This window comes from Bicyclus anynana, chromosome 26 (assembly GCF_947172395.1).
Source record: "Bicyclus anynana chromosome 26, ilBicAnyn1.1, whole genome shotgun sequence".
Lineage (NCBI taxonomy): Eukaryota > Metazoa > Arthropoda > Insecta > Lepidoptera > Nymphalidae > Bicyclus > Bicyclus anynana.
The window spans coordinates 1,882,309-1,900,296 of record NC_069108.1 but is presented as its reverse complement, the minus strand read 5'-3'; the positions used below and the strand labels follow the sequence as shown (position 1 = coordinate 1,900,296).

At 36.5% G+C, this 17,988-nt stretch overlaps 1 protein-coding gene across 1 annotated transcript; it reads right to left on the bottom strand.

Moving 5' to 3' along the window:
• Nucleotides 1-12,879: 12,879 nt before the first annotated feature.
• On the bottom strand, nucleotides 12,880-17,813 carry LOC112050791 (proteasome subunit alpha type-2). The gene is made up of 6 exons (XM_024089143.2): nucleotides 17,733-17,813; nucleotides 17,472-17,548; nucleotides 17,156-17,254; nucleotides 16,183-16,339; nucleotides 14,770-14,925; nucleotides 12,880-13,097 (listed from the first exon to the last, which is right to left on the bottom strand). The coding sequence occupies exons 1-6, from the start codon at nucleotides 17,771-17,773 to the stop codon at nucleotides 12,923-12,925; spliced, it is 705 nt and encodes a 234-aa protein (XP_023944911.1). The 5' UTR covers nucleotides 17,774-17,813; the 3' UTR covers nucleotides 12,880-12,922.
• Nucleotides 17,814-17,988: the final 175 nt, after the last annotated feature.

Genomic DNA, 17,988 nt, shown 5'->3' with positions numbered 1-17,988 from the left:
AGTCCATTAATGGCCGATTTAAACTGATTCACAGAGTGTTGCTACATAATTTTTGATTATACCCCAGTCCCTATATACAAAGTCCTCACCCACGTTACTCGTCAGCCTAAGCTCTCATTCGAACGAGAGTTTTTTTACGAACGTCAAAAAAGCATTCAAATACAACAAATGCATTCCCAAATATATGATGACACGACAGCGTTTTTATAAACACGACGCTTTTATATCGAGCAGTGTTGCATTTTCAATTTCGGACGTTGGAAATAGACCATGAATTAAATTAAGCACGTAAATAAAAGCTTTGCGCTTTTATTTACGTTCTTCATGTATCGTTAACGTTCGTGCGAATGAGGTAAGAAAGAAAGAAGAAAGAAAATAAATTTATTCAAATCTAAAAGTTACAGACCCGTGTGACGTCACAGCTTATACTTGTACAAATAAATTGACATTAACTAAATTAAATTAAAATAAGCAGCAAATATGTGGTACATTTTAAAAATATATAATTACTAATTAAACTACAGATATAATGTGATACTTGTATGTAATGGAATACGACAATGCAATTTATATATATACATTTATAACATTATAAAGTGTATGTATTTATTAATGCATACACTTCATAATAGGTACATCCTCATTCGCACGAACGTTAAAAAAGCACTACTACTACTACTAAGTTAGGTACTACTGAATCGATATTCATGCAGTTTTCACTAATAATGAAGTGAGGTTTAAGAAAGGAATAATCTGATGTTTTTTTTTTATATTTCTGGTAACTGATATACAGCTGATGGACATTGACTATTGACTACTCAGTCACCTGACAGTTGTTTGTCTCGATGGTGGTGAGTTTAGTACGTACGTAATGTAAATTATGTTCAATTGGAAAGAAATCACTAAAACATTTTTTACATCTTCGTACCAGCTAAAGCACATCCCACCACACTACATAACAGTTATTCAACTATTTTTATAAAGTATGTGATTATAATCTGATTAGTTTTACATAATAATTTTACATAGAGAGTAAATCAATACATTTTTTTACATCTTCACAACTTCATGTGACTAGCTGACGCACATTCCATATTTTTCAAATTTATCAGCTGTCTTTGTTCTTTTTTTTGTTTGTTGAAACATCCTTATGCCGAAATAATGTAAAAACTTGCCTGAAATAGAGCAAAAAGTTTCCAACTGGCAACATTACTGCCACATAGCGATAGTGATGTACTACTGTCCATTATAATTTATCGATAACAATAAAATGTGGGCAAATGATGTTGTCATTGTAGATCTTAACAACACGTGTGTGTTATATAAAAATGCTGTTATCTTACAGTTTGCTTTGCGACATAGATGAATTTCAAGGCGCAGAACGTAGATATAAGAAAAATAGATACACTTAATTTCTCATTTCGCAGCTTTCTCGCGCAAAGAATTTCTATCGCAATTCAACACGGGAATGCTGCCTGCGTGATGGGCACTTGATGGGCACCCTACCAAGGGCGACATCCTACTAATATTATAAACGCGAAAGTTTGTATGGATGTTTGGATGTTTGTTACTCTTTAACGCCGCTACCTACTGCTGAAGCGATTTGTCTGAGGAATGGAAATAGATTTTACTCTGGATTAACACATAACTTTTTATCCCGAAAAAATCCATGGTTTCCCGATATTTGCGAAAACTGACGATTTTGATGATATGAATGTTTGTTATTATTTCACGCCTCGACTACTGAACCAAATTAGCTGAAAATTGGTATTGAGATATATGATAGCCTGGATTAACACATAGGCTACTTTTTATCCCGGAAAAATCCATGGTTCCCGAGGGATTTGTGAAAAACTAAATTCCACGCGGACGAAGTCGCGGGCGTCTGCTAGTATTTTGATAAGTGTTTTTAAGTATTAGTTATAATTTATTTTATAGATTTAAGTAGTTAAGTTCAAGTTAAGTTATATTAATGTATGCCTATTTTATTAGTTTAGTTGTACCTACATTTTGTGTTTTAAAACTTATTTATCATGGAATACCTATGTAAGTTAAAATATCAATTCATCAAGGTCTAATGCACGCCATTGACGATCAATTATTCTCACGTTTCGGCAGCACCCACGACTATAACTGATCGAGTGTAGGTCACTGCGTGCATGACGGCTCGACTTATGAAACGTCTTCGTCTGCGTCTGCGCTGCAGAAACGTGAGAATAACTGACCGTCAATGGCTGACTTTATATTGGAAAAAGCGTTTATCCATAATTCCATACTGATAATAATTTAAAAAAAAAGCGAAAGCAAGTCTGTCTGTTATAATTTCACGGCACTGAACCTGGACCTTGGACCTGAACATAAAGAACTCCTGGAAAAATACATGGTTCTCGTAGGATTTGTAAAAAATATAGATAATGAATACGAAGTCGCGGGCATCCGCTAGTATAGTTAAAATAAAAGGCTAGTAAAGTTAGGTAAAATCTTGATCCATCAAGATTTAATATTGCAAAAGCACTTATTATACAGGGTGCTCGGGAGTTTTGCCATAATTCTAGGAAATGATCTAAGGAAAATTATTCAAAATGTCTAGGAAATTTTAAAAAGAATATTTTCAGAGTAAAAAATATTTCTTTTGTAAATAGATCTTTACCAATCCGCATCGGGCCAGCGTGGTGGACTATTGGCCTAACCCCTCTCATACTGAGAGAGACTCGAGCTCAGCAGTGAGCCGAATATGTGTTGATAATGATGATGATGATGAAATAGATTGTGTCCCTTATATCGCATCCTTATGTTAAGACTTAGTCAAACTTATTAATTGATAAATATCATAAAGTAGCTTACTAGTGAAGTGCGAAGTGCCAGTAGCAATATCTCGTCGATATCGACAGTCTTACCACTACGATTACGTATTTTAAAATGCAAGGATAGCAGTGGCGTGGACTTCATACATGCATTAAAGTACTGCGTACGCTAATATATTATGTCTTCTTAGTGCTTATTAAATACAGATTTTTCTACTTTGCTCAATTTTATTACATGCATACTCTGATCGACAACCTTATGCACGCCACTGTAGGATAATTGATAAAGATGCGTGTGTTACATGGATAGTCGGAATTATTTGAATTACTTTACGTATGAAAATATAAAAAGTTTTCTTTTAGTTAAAAAAATAGTTATCCATTTCGGCGATTTTAAGTGGACTAGTCACTTTGAAGTTATGGGAAATTTAAGAAATTACAACACCCTGTATAAGTTATATTATAAACTGTATCAGTGGTGAAGGACGGCTGAAGATAAGATAAAAGATTTGAACAAGCAGATACACTTATCTAGTTTATCTTTCGGTTTATACGTACTATAAAATATTATTATAACGCGTGTACATTTCTCCTCACGTCTGAACTTTATAATCATCTTTTCATTATCATTAATAACACATATTGGGCTTTCTGTTGAGCACGAGTCTCCTCTCGGAAGGAGAAGAATAGTCCACCACGCTGGCCCAATGCGTATTGGCAGACTTCACACACGCAGTCTCATGTATGCAGGTTTCCTCACGATGTTTTCCTTCACCGTTTGAGACACGTGATATTTAATTTTTATAAGATGCACACTACTGAAAAGTTGGAGGTGCATGTGCTGAACCGGATTCGAACCTACACCCTCCATTTTTGATAAGTGACAGCTACACTTATCTACTAGAAAGTGTATAAATCACCTAAACATAGGAAAACATCCTTCCATCAAACTGCATTTTCTATTGGTGAGCATCCAAGACTTTGAGTCCAAAAACCAGGGTTACTTCCACTGCACTACTCGGTCGTCAAATTGTTCGCTATAAGATTAAACAATGATTATGTAATGTACTGAGTCTGCGAGAGTCACACATATTTCATTTTAGGAAGGCAGCAAATAAACTGGGAATCTGTATCTATCTATATATCTATTATATATTGGGGATGATGACTAGGTTTGAATATATTGATTTTTATGATACATTCGGATAAATAGGGTCAATGTTAACTAATTTATACATAAAAAGCAAAGATTGTCTGGATATTTGCAAAATAAATGAGATTATAAAATTTCAAAATCTATTAAAAATCTTTTATCGTAATTAGATGAAAATTCATACAGTTTTAGCTTCCTTACATTAAATGTGACATTTTTCAATAAATGAACTATAAACATAAACGCACAAATAAATAAAGATATTAGTAATTTTGTTTGAAAGCACATACAAATCTAACGATCATTACATTGCCTACGACGTCATTAGTTGTTTTGTATGGGGCGTTTTTCAGGGATCCGCGGCAGCGCCGCAAATCTGACCCTTTAAATCCCTGTAGCTCCGAAAGTAATGATCGCAGATACCCTGTTACTTTTACAAAATTGCTTTACTATTAGCATACTCTTAATTTATATACAATTTAAAAAACTGTCATCATCCCTAATGTGCTGAAAATTACTTATGCATTGATTTTATGCTTATTATTTTTGAATAGTTGTTTCAGTCAATGAAACTTTGGTTATTTTCTTCTACAAAGTGAGTTTTTTCCAAAAAACGGGCCTAATTATTTTTTTATATTTATCGATTTTTAAACCATGTTTCAACGACTTTCAACGGTCACGTTGAAAAAAAATGTACTAGGCAAAGTTGTACACCTAACTTACAAACATGCTCATTTAATAGGGATTCAAAAAATGTAAGACATTATTTTTAAATAATTCGTCACATTAGTGCAACTACATTATTAGTCATCGTCGTCGTCATCAACCCATATTCGGCTCACTGCTGAGCTCGAGTCTCTGCTATTTTAGTTCCGAAAGGGGAAGGGAAATTAAAAATCGTAACTTACTAAAATTTGTTCCTGTCACTTGAATGACAAAATAATTTATATTGAATCATAAGATAAACAGTTGAAATTACAACATTTACATGGAAAGTGTAATAAAACGACATATTGTAGGTAATTTTACAATTATACGTAGAAAACATTAGTTATAGGTAGAATGCTTTTTCTCATGAAAATTAAATTAGAAGGGGGTGAAACAGAGGTTGAAAATTTGTATGAAAAGTTCTTTATTTTTCAAGTAACATTTGTAAAAATTTAATTAATTTTTTTTATTCTTTACAAATTAGCCCTTGACTACAATCTCACCTGATGCTGTCTAAGATGGAAGCGGGCTAACTTGTTAGGAGGAGGATGAAAATCCACACCCCTTTCGGTTTCTACACGGCATCGTACCGGAATGCTAAATCGCTTGGCGGTACGTCTTTGCCGGTAGCGTGGTAACTAGCCACGGCCGAGGTCTCCCACCAGCCAGACTTGGACAAATTAAGAAAATCTCTATCTGCCCAGCCGGGGTTCGAACCACCGCGCATACCACGGCGCCACGGAGGCCGTCAAAAATATAATAATTTTAAATATCGAAATAATGACATTCAAGATTTTTCAAAATTCTACCCCTAGAGGCTCAACAGATTGAAGCAAATTCCTCCAAAATGGCACCCAATGTCCATACCACATACGCTCCGCGTCACTAAACAAATCCACAAGTAACAATAGGCTTAAATTAAGGTCCCGTAAGATATTTGGGTTTTTCGAACACAAGGTGTAAAAAATCAACCAGAAAAGTTACTTATTTTGCGTACGCTGCCTAAACTATAAAATATAGAACCATAAAATTTTCTAATTAATTGTAGATCTTATAAATCGAATCGTCGTAGGGTAGGGGTAGGATAGGGATAGGGTAGGGGTAGGTAGGTGTAGGGTAGGGATATTAGAAAGTTTACATCGAGTTTCACGCGGACGAAGTCGCGGGCGTCCGCTTGTTATTTAAAAAATTCATTATAATACTTTTTAATAGGGTTTTAATGGTACGAAAAAACCATTTTACCTAAAAAATGTGTTCTGACCTTATGTGTAGGTGATTTTACGATTTCAAATCGAATTTAAATTAAAATAAGCACACCTTCATCAAAAACATTTTGTATTTTTTTTTAATTATTACATTTTATTCACATTATACTGAAACAATTAAGCATATACAACTAAATACAATATTTAAATTACTAATTTTGTATTCTTTTATTAAAGTAATGTATGTGTGGCTACTGCAGACTCTTTTTAAAAGTAATTTAGATCGTGATTTACTGATAACGTTGATAGCGCAAATTTATTATCTATTGTTATATCAGAGCTGTCAAATTAATTAAGCTTAATTAGTAACCATAGATGGGAGTTGCGATAGATGAGTCAATTGTTTATCTGTATTGATTCACTTCTGTTAAACATTAACAAGGCGTCGCCCTGTGTGTTTACCCGCGTAGTTCCCGTTCTCATGATAATACGAGGATAATATAAAGCCTATGATACTCACAAATAACGTAGCTTTCTAGTGGTAAAAGAATTTTCAAACTCCGTTGAATAGATCCAGAGCAAAGATTACAATGTATTATTTATTATCCAGAGATCCTCCTCCTATTAGGGTTGCCAACAGTACTATAATATATAGTATTGTACTATATTTCGGGTCTGCGTACTATATATTGTTGGAGATATATATATAGTACGCAAAAATACTTTATATTTTTTTTTAATATGTCTAACAAATAAAATTTTCATTTTAAATCTTTATGAACATTAGTTTTCGACAGATGCAATAGCGTCTAGCCTATCCTGTTTTGACTATCTGACTGAGTTCCAAATATTTAACAAACAAATTAAAAAAATAGCATTTGATTTTCAAAAATTTAAAAATCAGATGTGAAAAATTATATGACATTCTTATTTGAGTCAAAATGTAACATGACTTAATAAATATAGTGTTTTAAAAATAAATGTTGATTTTTTTGGTTATGTCAATATACTATACTTATTTTATTTTAGCGTACTATATTTTTAGCTAAATCTGAAAAATATATTATCTTTTTTTTTTTTTACTCTTTAGACCTTGACTACAATCTCACCTGATGGTAAGTGATGATGCAGTCTAAGATGGAAGCGGGCTAACTTGTTAGGAGGAGGATGAAAATCCACACCCCTTTCGGTTTCTACACGGCATCGTACCGGAACGCTAAATCGCTTTTTTTTTTTTTTTTTTTTTTTCTGTCTGAGTAGGTGCCGATAGCTCCCTGCGGAACCACTACGGCGTCACCGGGGGGGTTGGGCGAGCGCAGAAGCATCGCCTGATGTGACCCGAAGGCTGAAAGAAAGATAGAGGACGGAACGGCTCTCTAAGGGCGTCTCCTATGAGACTCGGACCTCGGCTTAGGGGGCCATTCTGGAGGAGGTAACCGTGACCTGAGTGAATCAGTCCGGACGCCCCCAAGATCGTGAGTTAGAAAACCCACGTCCGGGTGACGTTAGATATCGGGGACCTCGTCTTCGCCGGCGAAGACGCTGTGCAGCTTGTGATTGTGTTGCCTGGGAAGCATTGTCGGTTGTTATGTCATCGTCTGGATCGTAAAGGACGTTCTTGGGACGCCTCTGCTTGCAGTTAGCGTTTAGGTTGGGACTAAATCGCTTAGCGGTACGTCTTTGCCGGTAGGGTGGTAACTAGCCACGGCCGAAGCCTCCCACCAGCCAGACCTGGACAAATTAAGAAAATCTCAATCTGCCCAGCCGGGGATCGAACCCGGGACCTCCGTCTTGTTGATCCACCGCGCCACGGAGTCCGTCAAATCTGAAAAAATGTTGGCAACCCTACCTCCTACAAACTTTACCTATACATATATTATATTTACCTCTATATTATACCTAGTAGGAATAAACGGCCAAGTGCGTGTCAAACCATGGGGTAAATAGGGGTTGTTTTTGAATCTTTCTTCTGAAAATACAGACAGCTACCTACAGAAAGGGTACTTTTATTCTCGAAAAATCTGTGGTTCACGCTGTGTTTGTAAAAAACAGAATTTCACGCACGCGAAGTCGGCGGCCGAGCGTATCATTTGACTTCTGTCTTGAGCGTCTATATTTACTGTGGTTCCCGTTCCCATAGTAATACAGGGATAAAATATGGCTTATAGCACTCGGGGATAAGAATTTTTTAATTCGGTTTAGTCATTTCAGAGCATATTCAATGCAAACAAATAAACAATCAAAATCTCAAATCCCGCGGCAACCATGGATTTTTGCGGGCTTAGTAGCAACATTAAGCGAGTCGCAGACATTCGCTGGATGCAGGTGGCTCAGTATCGCGATGTTTGGAAGTCCCTACAAAAGGCCTATGTCCTGCAGTGGACTCCATCGGCTGATATGATGAACCGACGGCTTATTTTCGCATTTATATTAACTACTTAGTGCTAGGTCCTAGGTATGGATAATAAAACCCTAATCTCTTGCTAAATTTGAAAGTAAAACTACTTTAGTATGTATTAGGTGTGTGACCTATCTTAAGAGGTCACTTTTGCTCCTTGTATATCCAACTGTAAGTCCTTTGGCATCAAATTGACCTCAAATTGACAACGCTTTCTTCTCGCTTCGCGCTTAGTAACTTAGTCCTAACTAGGCGTAGTAAATTCTTTGATCCTGTAAGTAGGTACCTATTTAATTAATTTTTGGATTGAGTGATAGATAAGCAGCTGTAATACTAAAAGTTTTACATCTCCCTATTTTGTTACTTTATCGGCTATGATAATTTTATACTATAGATCGGTTACGTCCCTACAAAATCACCGCAAAGTGATCCGAATAATAGACTACAACACTGAGCGCACACAAATGATCAATTTTGTCTTTAATTCTATTATTTATTTATGTAAATAGTTTTTACATTTCCTGAACACACAACTCTACATTGTAAACGATATTTAGGTATTATTTGTTTATATAACGTTCCTTGTTGACCACAACTAACATTGAGATGTGGAAATTTCCTCTTTTGAGCGCCTTATTTTTCATGACCTAGTAACAAATATCATTGTTTTTTGGATAGACACCCACGCGAAACAAGTCGTTGGCAGAAACTAGTATAGCCATATGTAGATAAGCCATATTATGTAATGGACCTACTTGTACTAGCAAATACGTCAATGCCTAATAGTGATCAAGATCACACTTGACGATAAAAAGATCCAAAAACAGAAAACAGAAGTCAAATGATACGCATCTGACATGTGGAATCTGATTTTTTTTTATCATAATAAATCTTTTCTACATTACATTATCTTATCTGTGCTCCTTGAAATGTTGGTTTGTTTTTAAAAATAGAAAAATTCTCATTATTTCGCGTAGGTACAGTAATATTTTTTATTATTTCAACCATTTTAAAATTGTTATGTATCTCATTACAGTAAAATGCACATGTGCTGTAATGTAATATAAAACCTTTATCATCCGTCTAAAAACGAACGGTACTTTTTTAAACCTCAGCAAAAACCCACAATTTGTTAAAAAAACAAAAGTCACGCGTCTCCTTGACATCCGCTTAGACAAACTGTTTTCATATTCATAGTTTCAAAATTTATCACTAACAACTATTACGTAAATCAATTTAATCTATACTTATAATAAATCTGTAGAGAGATCAATTCTGTACATGAAATATATTTCCAAATTAACTATCAGGAGGTGATTAGTGATCGATACTGATGCCAAAAATGCAATCAGTAAAATTTTTGTCTGTCTGTCTGTCTGTCTGTCTGTCTGTCTGTCTGTATGTTCTTTATAGAAACAAAAACTACTGGACGGATTTTAACAAAACTTGGTACAATTATTCTACATACTCCTGGGCAGGTTATAGTATACTTTTCATTACGCTACGATTAATAGGAGCAGAGCAGTGAAGAGAAATGTTGAGAAAACGGGAGAAGTTATTAAATTTTTTAAGCTTCCGTCGCGTGTACAGCCTTAATGGTTAAAGCTACATGGAAATCATGTATGACGGAAATGTTCTCCTTAAAATTATCTATAAAAACACAACAGCATATATATGTCTATATTTTATGGTTGACTCACAATAACACGTGTAACTCCCGATAGCTTAGCAGTTCGGAGCTTTCTAATTATATTTGTCTACTCTTATGTTTATAACACTCATCACTCATCCCTAACTAAAAAAGTTAACATTTAACCTTAACAGTTACAGTTAAAAGTTAACAGTTACACATATTCAATAAAAAAAGAATCATAAAAATCGGAAAGAAACACCAAAGTTATACAAGAAATATAAGAAGCCATCGCGCGTGAATACTAATTCATGCTATATGGATTATTTTTGTATAACGGTTGCCGCGCTCGATGCGACTCGCGGGGGGGGGGGGGAATAAATAAAGAAGTGCAACCTTAATGAGTAGGGTAGGGGTAGGGTAGGGTAGGGGTAGTTGAAAGTTTACAACGACTTTCACGCGGACGAAGTCGCGGGCGTCCGCTAGTAATGAATAATAACCCATACAAAAATATTCCATCTTATTTCTCTTGAAACTCTTGAGTTTTTAAATGTTTACAGTTTTTAAACATTTAAAAACTCAAGACGCCATTTTTCTTGAATAATATTGAAAATTACTTATGCGACGCTTCGTGTCGTACTGACTTGAGAATGTATTCGTTTTTGATTTTTGTATTTGTGACGGGTACGACATCGTCTTGTTCCGTGCACTCCATCTGCCTATTATTTATGAATCTGTGGTAGGTACCTACATAATTTGAAATTCGAAGCAAATTCTTCTTTTCCAATGGGACAGGGACAGCCATATTAAATACCAGCAGACGCCCCGCGGTTCCAGTTCGCGTAGGAATACGGGGATAAAATATAGCTTGACACTCACAAATAACGTAGCTTTCTAATGGTAATTGAATTATCAAAATCAGTTCATTAAATCTCTGATTTGTGAGGTTGTAATGTGTAATCTCCCAACAGATTTATTTATTTTTATTCTTTACAAGTTAGCCCTTGATTACAATCTCACCTGGTGGTAAGTGATGATGCAACCTAAGACGGAAGCGGGCTAACTTGTTAGGAGGAGGACGAAAATCCACTCCCCTTTCGGTTTCTACACGACATCGTACCGGAACGCTAAATCGCTTGGAGGTACGTTTTTGTCGGTAGGGTGGTAACTAGCCACGGCTTAAGCCTCCCACCAGCCAGTCCTGGACCAATTAAGAAAACCTCAATCGGCCCAGCTGGGGATCGAACCCAGGACCTCTGTCTTGTAAATCCACCGCGCACACCACTGCGCCACGGAGGCCGTCAAAACTTGAATGTTTTTGTGAACTTACAATTGTTTCCAAGAGGTTGTAATTTTAACAAGTGCCCACAGTGACGGGATAGACATAGATCACGTTCTGACCTCAAGAGCCTGTTCGTAATAGGCTAGTTGACACTTTTTTTAAATGGTCCTAAATAGTTTAATAGCATTCTACTAGACTAAAAATTTTTTTCATACTTTTTTGAGACGTGATTACTTGAAAATATTAGTTTTTAAATATGTTTTTGACAATACGAGCCAAAACGCCTGTCGGCCATGACAGTCTTTCAACTGTTTCATGACGTCACTATAATAAATCCCATACAAATGGAGCGTTTGACAAATATATTAGTCAACAATTTAGTTTATCAAGGGTGTTGGTGACGTCACAAAATGGACGACAGCGTTTAAGACGTTTGGCAAATTTGAAAAAATACGTGATATTTATTGATATCGATATATTTCGGACCTTTATTCCATGTACCTACTATACGAAATTAATATTGTTAATATTAAACTAGCGGACGCCCGCGACTTCGTCCGCGTAAAACTCGATGTAAACTTTCAACTACCTCTATCTTACGTTGAAATTTTTCCTGAATTTTGCTCTTTGCTAAAAACCTCACGGAGCCTGAGACCTTTCCAACGAATGCAAAACCGTGGAAATCGGTTCGTGCGTTCTGGAGTTATAGCGTCAGGAAGGAAAACCCGACTTATTTTTATATAGTAAAAAAAGAGAAGATTTCATATGAGTCAACTACCCTATTATATGATTTGTTTAAAACTGACTTACTATTTTGGGCATAAGTTACAAATAATTTAGTCTCAGAGCCGGCGTTAATAACTGCAACAAAAAAAAAAATAATATTTATTTTATTATTTTATGTACAGATTATATTTATTAGTCCTTGAAATACGCGGACTCTCCTCGATGTCGGTTTTAATTAACCTTCTCATTTTGAGAAATAGATGGAATCTATTTCGTTTCCCTTTCAAAGAACTGTGAAATTTTCTTTTGCCTATTTTTTTTCCCCCCATAGCGAAAAGGCAAAAGTATTACACCATACAGCTAACTGTTACTATCAAATAAAAAAAAGGCATTTCTTTTTCTATGAAATAGGCAAAGATCGATGACCATACAGTCTGTTCAGTGTTTCTAGTGGGAGTTTTCAATGTTTTCATACTGTTACTATTGCGTTAACGTAAAAAACGCGAATTTATATGGAATTGAAACAGTTGTGCCGCTAGATGGCGCTGTTTAATTTCCCTAGAAATTTGCGTTTACGCTAACGTGACCGTCACAGCATCAAACTGCCACTCTCAGACCAATTAGAGAAAGACCAGTATCGCACTCAAATTTACGAAGAAAACAAGCTTAGATTTGGTATATATCTTTCACTAAACTAGAAGTTTTTGACCTTTTTTACACAATTCAATTACACAAAAAGATATTTTTACAGAGCTCTTTAACCGATGAACACGATTACAACTATGAAACATCGATTACTATAGACAGTTTTTATAATCGCACAAGATTGTTGATCATATAATTTGACAGAAAAGCGTCTAGCGAGGCAGGTCCATACAATAATTGGTCTGAGCTGCCACTAGGCACTCAGTTTAACATCGATTGTAACTTTCAAACTTACAGTCTCAGAGGCAGAGTAAATAAAACAAACAAAAAAAATGAAAAGTTTATATATTGTATTATATTTTATGTACAGATTAGGGGATATTCGCCAGATAGTCCTTGACGTGCGCGGGCTCGAGGCGCCGGAAGCCGGCCGCGTCGCAGATGCCCACCTCGATGTTGTCAGCCGTCATGGCGCCTTCGAAGCCTTCCTTGAGGGTGAGTATAGCGGTGTGCACTGCGTCGTCCAGCTCCAACTCCTCTGTATACCTGAAAAGTGAAATATGGTTCCTTCAAGTATTATGGAAACATTATAGGGGGTGGGGGTCTTTGCTTTGCTTATTTTTGTTAACATGAGGTGGGGGAGGATGGGGGGGGGTGTCTAGATGGTGATTACGTCAGCAACAGTTATTTACTTTTTTAATGAGTATGTTTGAAAACGAAACGCATTTTCGGTGGTTCTCACAATTAAAAAAGTCCATAAAACCATGTTAACGTACTGTTAGTTTCGGCTTCTCGGTGTTTATAAAAAAAAACACTTTGTTAACTGAAACTGAGTTTTATTGTTTATAATTTAACTATAGTTCAAAATACGACAACAAACTCTATTACTATGGATCACTACGTTTCGCGACTCGCGAGGACCTGCAAAGGGTCTATAGGCGGCTAGTATTATCAGGGGCTTAGCCTTGTTACTTAGTCCAGACCGGCGGGCATAAACCAGGTCCGTAGCTGGACAGCAATTCGGCTAATCACCAGAACGACTGAATGTTTAGAGGCAGAGCTACGGTTTATAAAGCAGATATATTGCTGACAGAACATTTATATCTGTGTCACAGCTCTGCATTACGAATATAGAATTTAGGGATGTAACAGTCCGCATTGGTAAAAATAATTGTAGTTGAGATACGTACTTGAGATTGTAATTGAGATAATGGATATGGTTTTATAGATTTTTGAAATTGTGGGAACCTCCGAAAATGCGTTTCGTTTTCAAACATACTCATTAAAAAATATCATATATGATATAAATATCATATTTAATAACGCATTTTCGGAGGTTCATCAAAATCTATAAAACCATATCCATTACGTTAACATTTATGGATTTTTACATACATACACTCGAATTGAGAACCTCCTCCTTTTTTGAAGTCAGTTAAAAATATTTGTAATTGAGATACGTAGCTTTACTTTCAAAAATAACAAAGCGCCATCTATGAGCCTCAGACATAACTGCATCGCAACAAGTAGTGCACAAAAAGGGTTTGTTTCAAAGTTCTCTGCGAACGCCATCTACTGGTAGTTTAAAATAACTAACACTTTCACTATTTCACGGTAGATGGCAGCACGCATATTAAAAGCCCCGTCCGATTACACTTTCCGTAACGTGCGTAAAGAAGTTTAACTTCAAAAAAAAAGTTTTTTTTTAAAGAATATTTGCCATATCATTTATAATATGACCAATATTCCCACTCCCCTCCAACTAGACCAGTGATTTCCAAAGTGGACTATATCGACCCCTAGGGGGTCTATGTCAGCGAATAAAAATTTGGGGGTCCATTAAATGAAAATGGTTTCCACAATAGTGGATCATAGCACATACTGATAGTACCTATTTTTTTACATCAAATTATTTTATAATATCAAAACATATACATTATTTTAATAGTAACTATGAAGTAAAAAGTTCATAAAATTGTGTAAGTTTTAGGATACAGAAAATCAATATCAAATAAGTATAAGGGGTCTAGGGGGACCCAATACGACAAAACATGGCAAGGGGTCTACGACACAAAAAAGTTTGGGAAACTCTGAACTAGACAAACACAGTGCTAGGAGTAAGTACGACAATAGACCAACGGGGCGACGATCGAATCACCGTTCCGTACCATTGAGCTATTAAGGCTTTTTGTTGAGCAATTGAGTTTAAAGAGCGTACCTCTTCTCGAGGAAAGTCTTGCCGTTGTTAAAGTTCTTGCCCATGGCGGTGGCCTTCCACGCGAAGTAGGCCCCCGAGGGGTCGCACTGGAACAGGTAGGGGCGCCCGCCGTCCCAGCCGCACACCAGCAGCGACACGCCGAACGGTCGCACGCCTCTGCACCATAGAGCAATTAGAAAATGGAGATGCATCGCACTCAAATTCACGAACAAAATTGTCAGTCTTTTTTTGAGGGGGACGAGGTAAACTCACACATTGAAAATATTCTATGTCCATACACTACACACAACTATAAATTTGACTCGCAATACACACACGCGTAATTTTTACACAATCTAACAAACACATTTCTTAGACTATGCACAGATTAAATACATAGAATATTCGATAACTGATCGATGTTTGGCTGTTTCGTCAAAAGAATCGATTCTTTTTATAATTTTTTTTTTATTACAAATTTGATAAAATTAAGGTTTAAATATTTACAAATGAAACGTTACTCCATCTTTTACTAAACTGCAAGTTTTATGCCATTTTTTATGTCATTTAACTACACAAACTCGCATTTTTAGGGAGCTCTTTACACAACGAAAATGATTACAACAATGAAACATCGATTCTGTAGCAACAGTTTTTATAAACGCATTTGATCATTGATTTTGATCTTTGCCAGAGGGATAACGGTTAGCGAGGCAGGTCCTGTTATTCAAATAGTCTAAGCTCTGTACACACATTACACATTATTGTGATGTGACGGGTAGCAGCAATTGTGATTGTACCATTATTTTGTGGCACCTCGATCAGTCCCAGGACTTGTGACCTCGGGGGTAGGTTTAAGGGATCCCTTTAGAATGCATAAACACTCACCTTCCCTGAACGACATGTTCTCCATGCCCACACTAAACAATAATTACAACACAACACAAAACGTTATTGCACAAAATCACTAACGCGACTGGCAGCGTGACGGTGTACACGCTGCATTTTTTTTTTATTCAATATGTGGAAAGCAATGATGAGGTCTAGGTTGGAACGCGCTTGCCTAGGAAATGCCTATTCACTCTTGTCTTGAAGGTGCACAAATTATAAGTGTTAGGATAATAATAATACAGAAGCTGGAAGGGCATTCCACATCTTCGCTGTTCTTATTAGAAACGTCGATGTGAAACGTTTTGTGCGAGTCGACTGGACATTGGCAACAAAAGGATCGCCTCACAAACAACTGAGCTCAAGTCATCAAATACCCTCTTACTTGTACCAACACTGATACCTCTCCTCTACAATAACATAAATTATGAATGATAAATGTTAGACTCAGCATTCAGCACCCGCACAGTAAATCCATGGAATGCTAAGATATTTGTCTAAAGGACCAAAAAATGGGTAGTGTATAGACATGTCGGGTCAACATACCCCGACTGTGTGTACTCCTGCATGACGGTGGCCACGCGCTGCACCAGCTGCGCCGTGGGGATGGGCTCGTGGTACATGAGGTAGTACTGCTGCGCAGTCTTGCGTGCCTGCGCCACCAGCAGCCGGTAGTCCGGACCCATGCCCGAGTACACCATGCCTGGAAAGAGTATTTGACCACTTGTGAATAGTGTTACATGTATAATGACACTGAAAGGGTTGAAGTTTTGACGGCCACCGTGGCACAGTGGATTTAAAAAAACGGTGGTCCTGGGTTCAATCCCCGGCTTTGCCGATTGAGATTTTCTTAATTGGTCCAGGTATGGCTGGTGAAGACTTCAGCCGTGGGCAGTTACCACCCTAACTGCAAAGACATACCGCAAAGCGATTTAGCGTTTTGGCACAATGACGTGTAGAAACCGAAAGAAGCTAGCCTGCTTCCATCTTAGACTGCGTCATCACTTACCATCAGGTGAGATTTTAGTCACAAACAGCAAAAAGAATGTCAGCACAGAACACACACACACAGCACAGAATTTGTAGATGATCTGGATCCACTGAACCAATTTAAAAATTTTTTTTTGCAATAGAAAGCCACTCTATAATTTGCATACAGATCTTGCTCTAGAACTGCACCAAGTTCTATATTAGAATGAGTAACCAAAGCTGCTCTAATAGGATCTTACCAAATTTGGCGGCAGGGAGAACAACACGAGCGAGGAGGGGAGTATTACTAGATTGTCAAGGAATTCCTTAACCCTACATCCTGTAGTCACAAGTCCAGGACTCAGCTCAGAGTTTTTCTCTCTACCACGTGATAGAACTGGCACCTGCACAGTGAATCCATGGTTTGCTACGATATTCGTCTCCAAGTGTCATAGAGAACATTTTATTGTCGTATTCTGATGAGAACAGGAACTGTGCAGGTGAAACCTTAGGGAATTGCCTAATGTCACATAATGATGGAGATACTTACCAATGTGTCCAGTGATCATCTCCACTTTGTTGACACTGTGTTCATCGTAAAGTGAGCTCTTGTGCTTATTCTCTGTAGCTATGACAACGCCATTTGATGCTGAAAACGGAGAAACAAATCTCAAAAATTAAACTTGTAAAATACCTTTTACAATACAACAGACTAGTTTGTGTGTATGTATTTATTGAATATGAATTCCATATAACGCTGCTCATCTGTTTGTTATTATACTATAGTTAATTTAAGGTAAAAACTTCAAAGTTATGCCTCATAATGATGACTAGACAATAACCTTAAAAAACATCAAAAAAAGTACCTTTGATACCCACGGAGGTCCCTCCGGCGGCTACAGCGGCTAATGCATATTCTATTTGCACTAATTTACCAGACGGACTGCAATAAGACAACAAAAATAAGAAGATTTTAAAGCAATAACACTATCGATGCTGGACTTAGAATACACCGGTATTGTACATGTTTTACCAAGCAATAAACGAAACTATTAAAGGGAATAGATAGACAACTTGTTGCCTTTTAATTTTAGTAACAAATCTAGTAAATTAGTTAAAAATAATACCTAAAAGTAGTTAGAGAAAAACTGTAGCGCTCAGACGCCATGATTACAAAGCAAATTGTCAAATTTGAAACAAATTACTATAGACTACAGAGAAGATAAAAAGACTAAAGAACAACACAGATAATGTTAGAAATATCGAAATCCATAGACATGTAATTATCCAATCAATGAAAATTGTATTTGTGAAATATTTACAAAGCTGTTGCATTTATTTTTTCTTTATTTAATCATTGTTTTAATATTATCAATAAATAAA

What these genes read in the sequence shown, in the direction of transcription:
- LOC112050791 (XM_024089143.2), bottom strand. Translation starts at nt 17,773, where the DNA reads ATGGCGTCTGAGCGCTACAGTTTTTCTCTAACTACTTTTAG. An exon ending in GATGATCACTGGACACATTG is followed by an intron (nt 16,340 to 17,155) that starts GTAAGTATCTCC and finishes TACTCTTTCCAG; the next exon opens with GCATGGTGTACTCGGGCATG. An exon ending in AAGACTTTCCTCGAGAAGAG is followed by an intron (nt 13,098 to 14,769) that starts GTACGCTCTTTA and finishes TTCACTTTTCAG; the next exon opens with GTATACAGAGGAGTTGGAGC.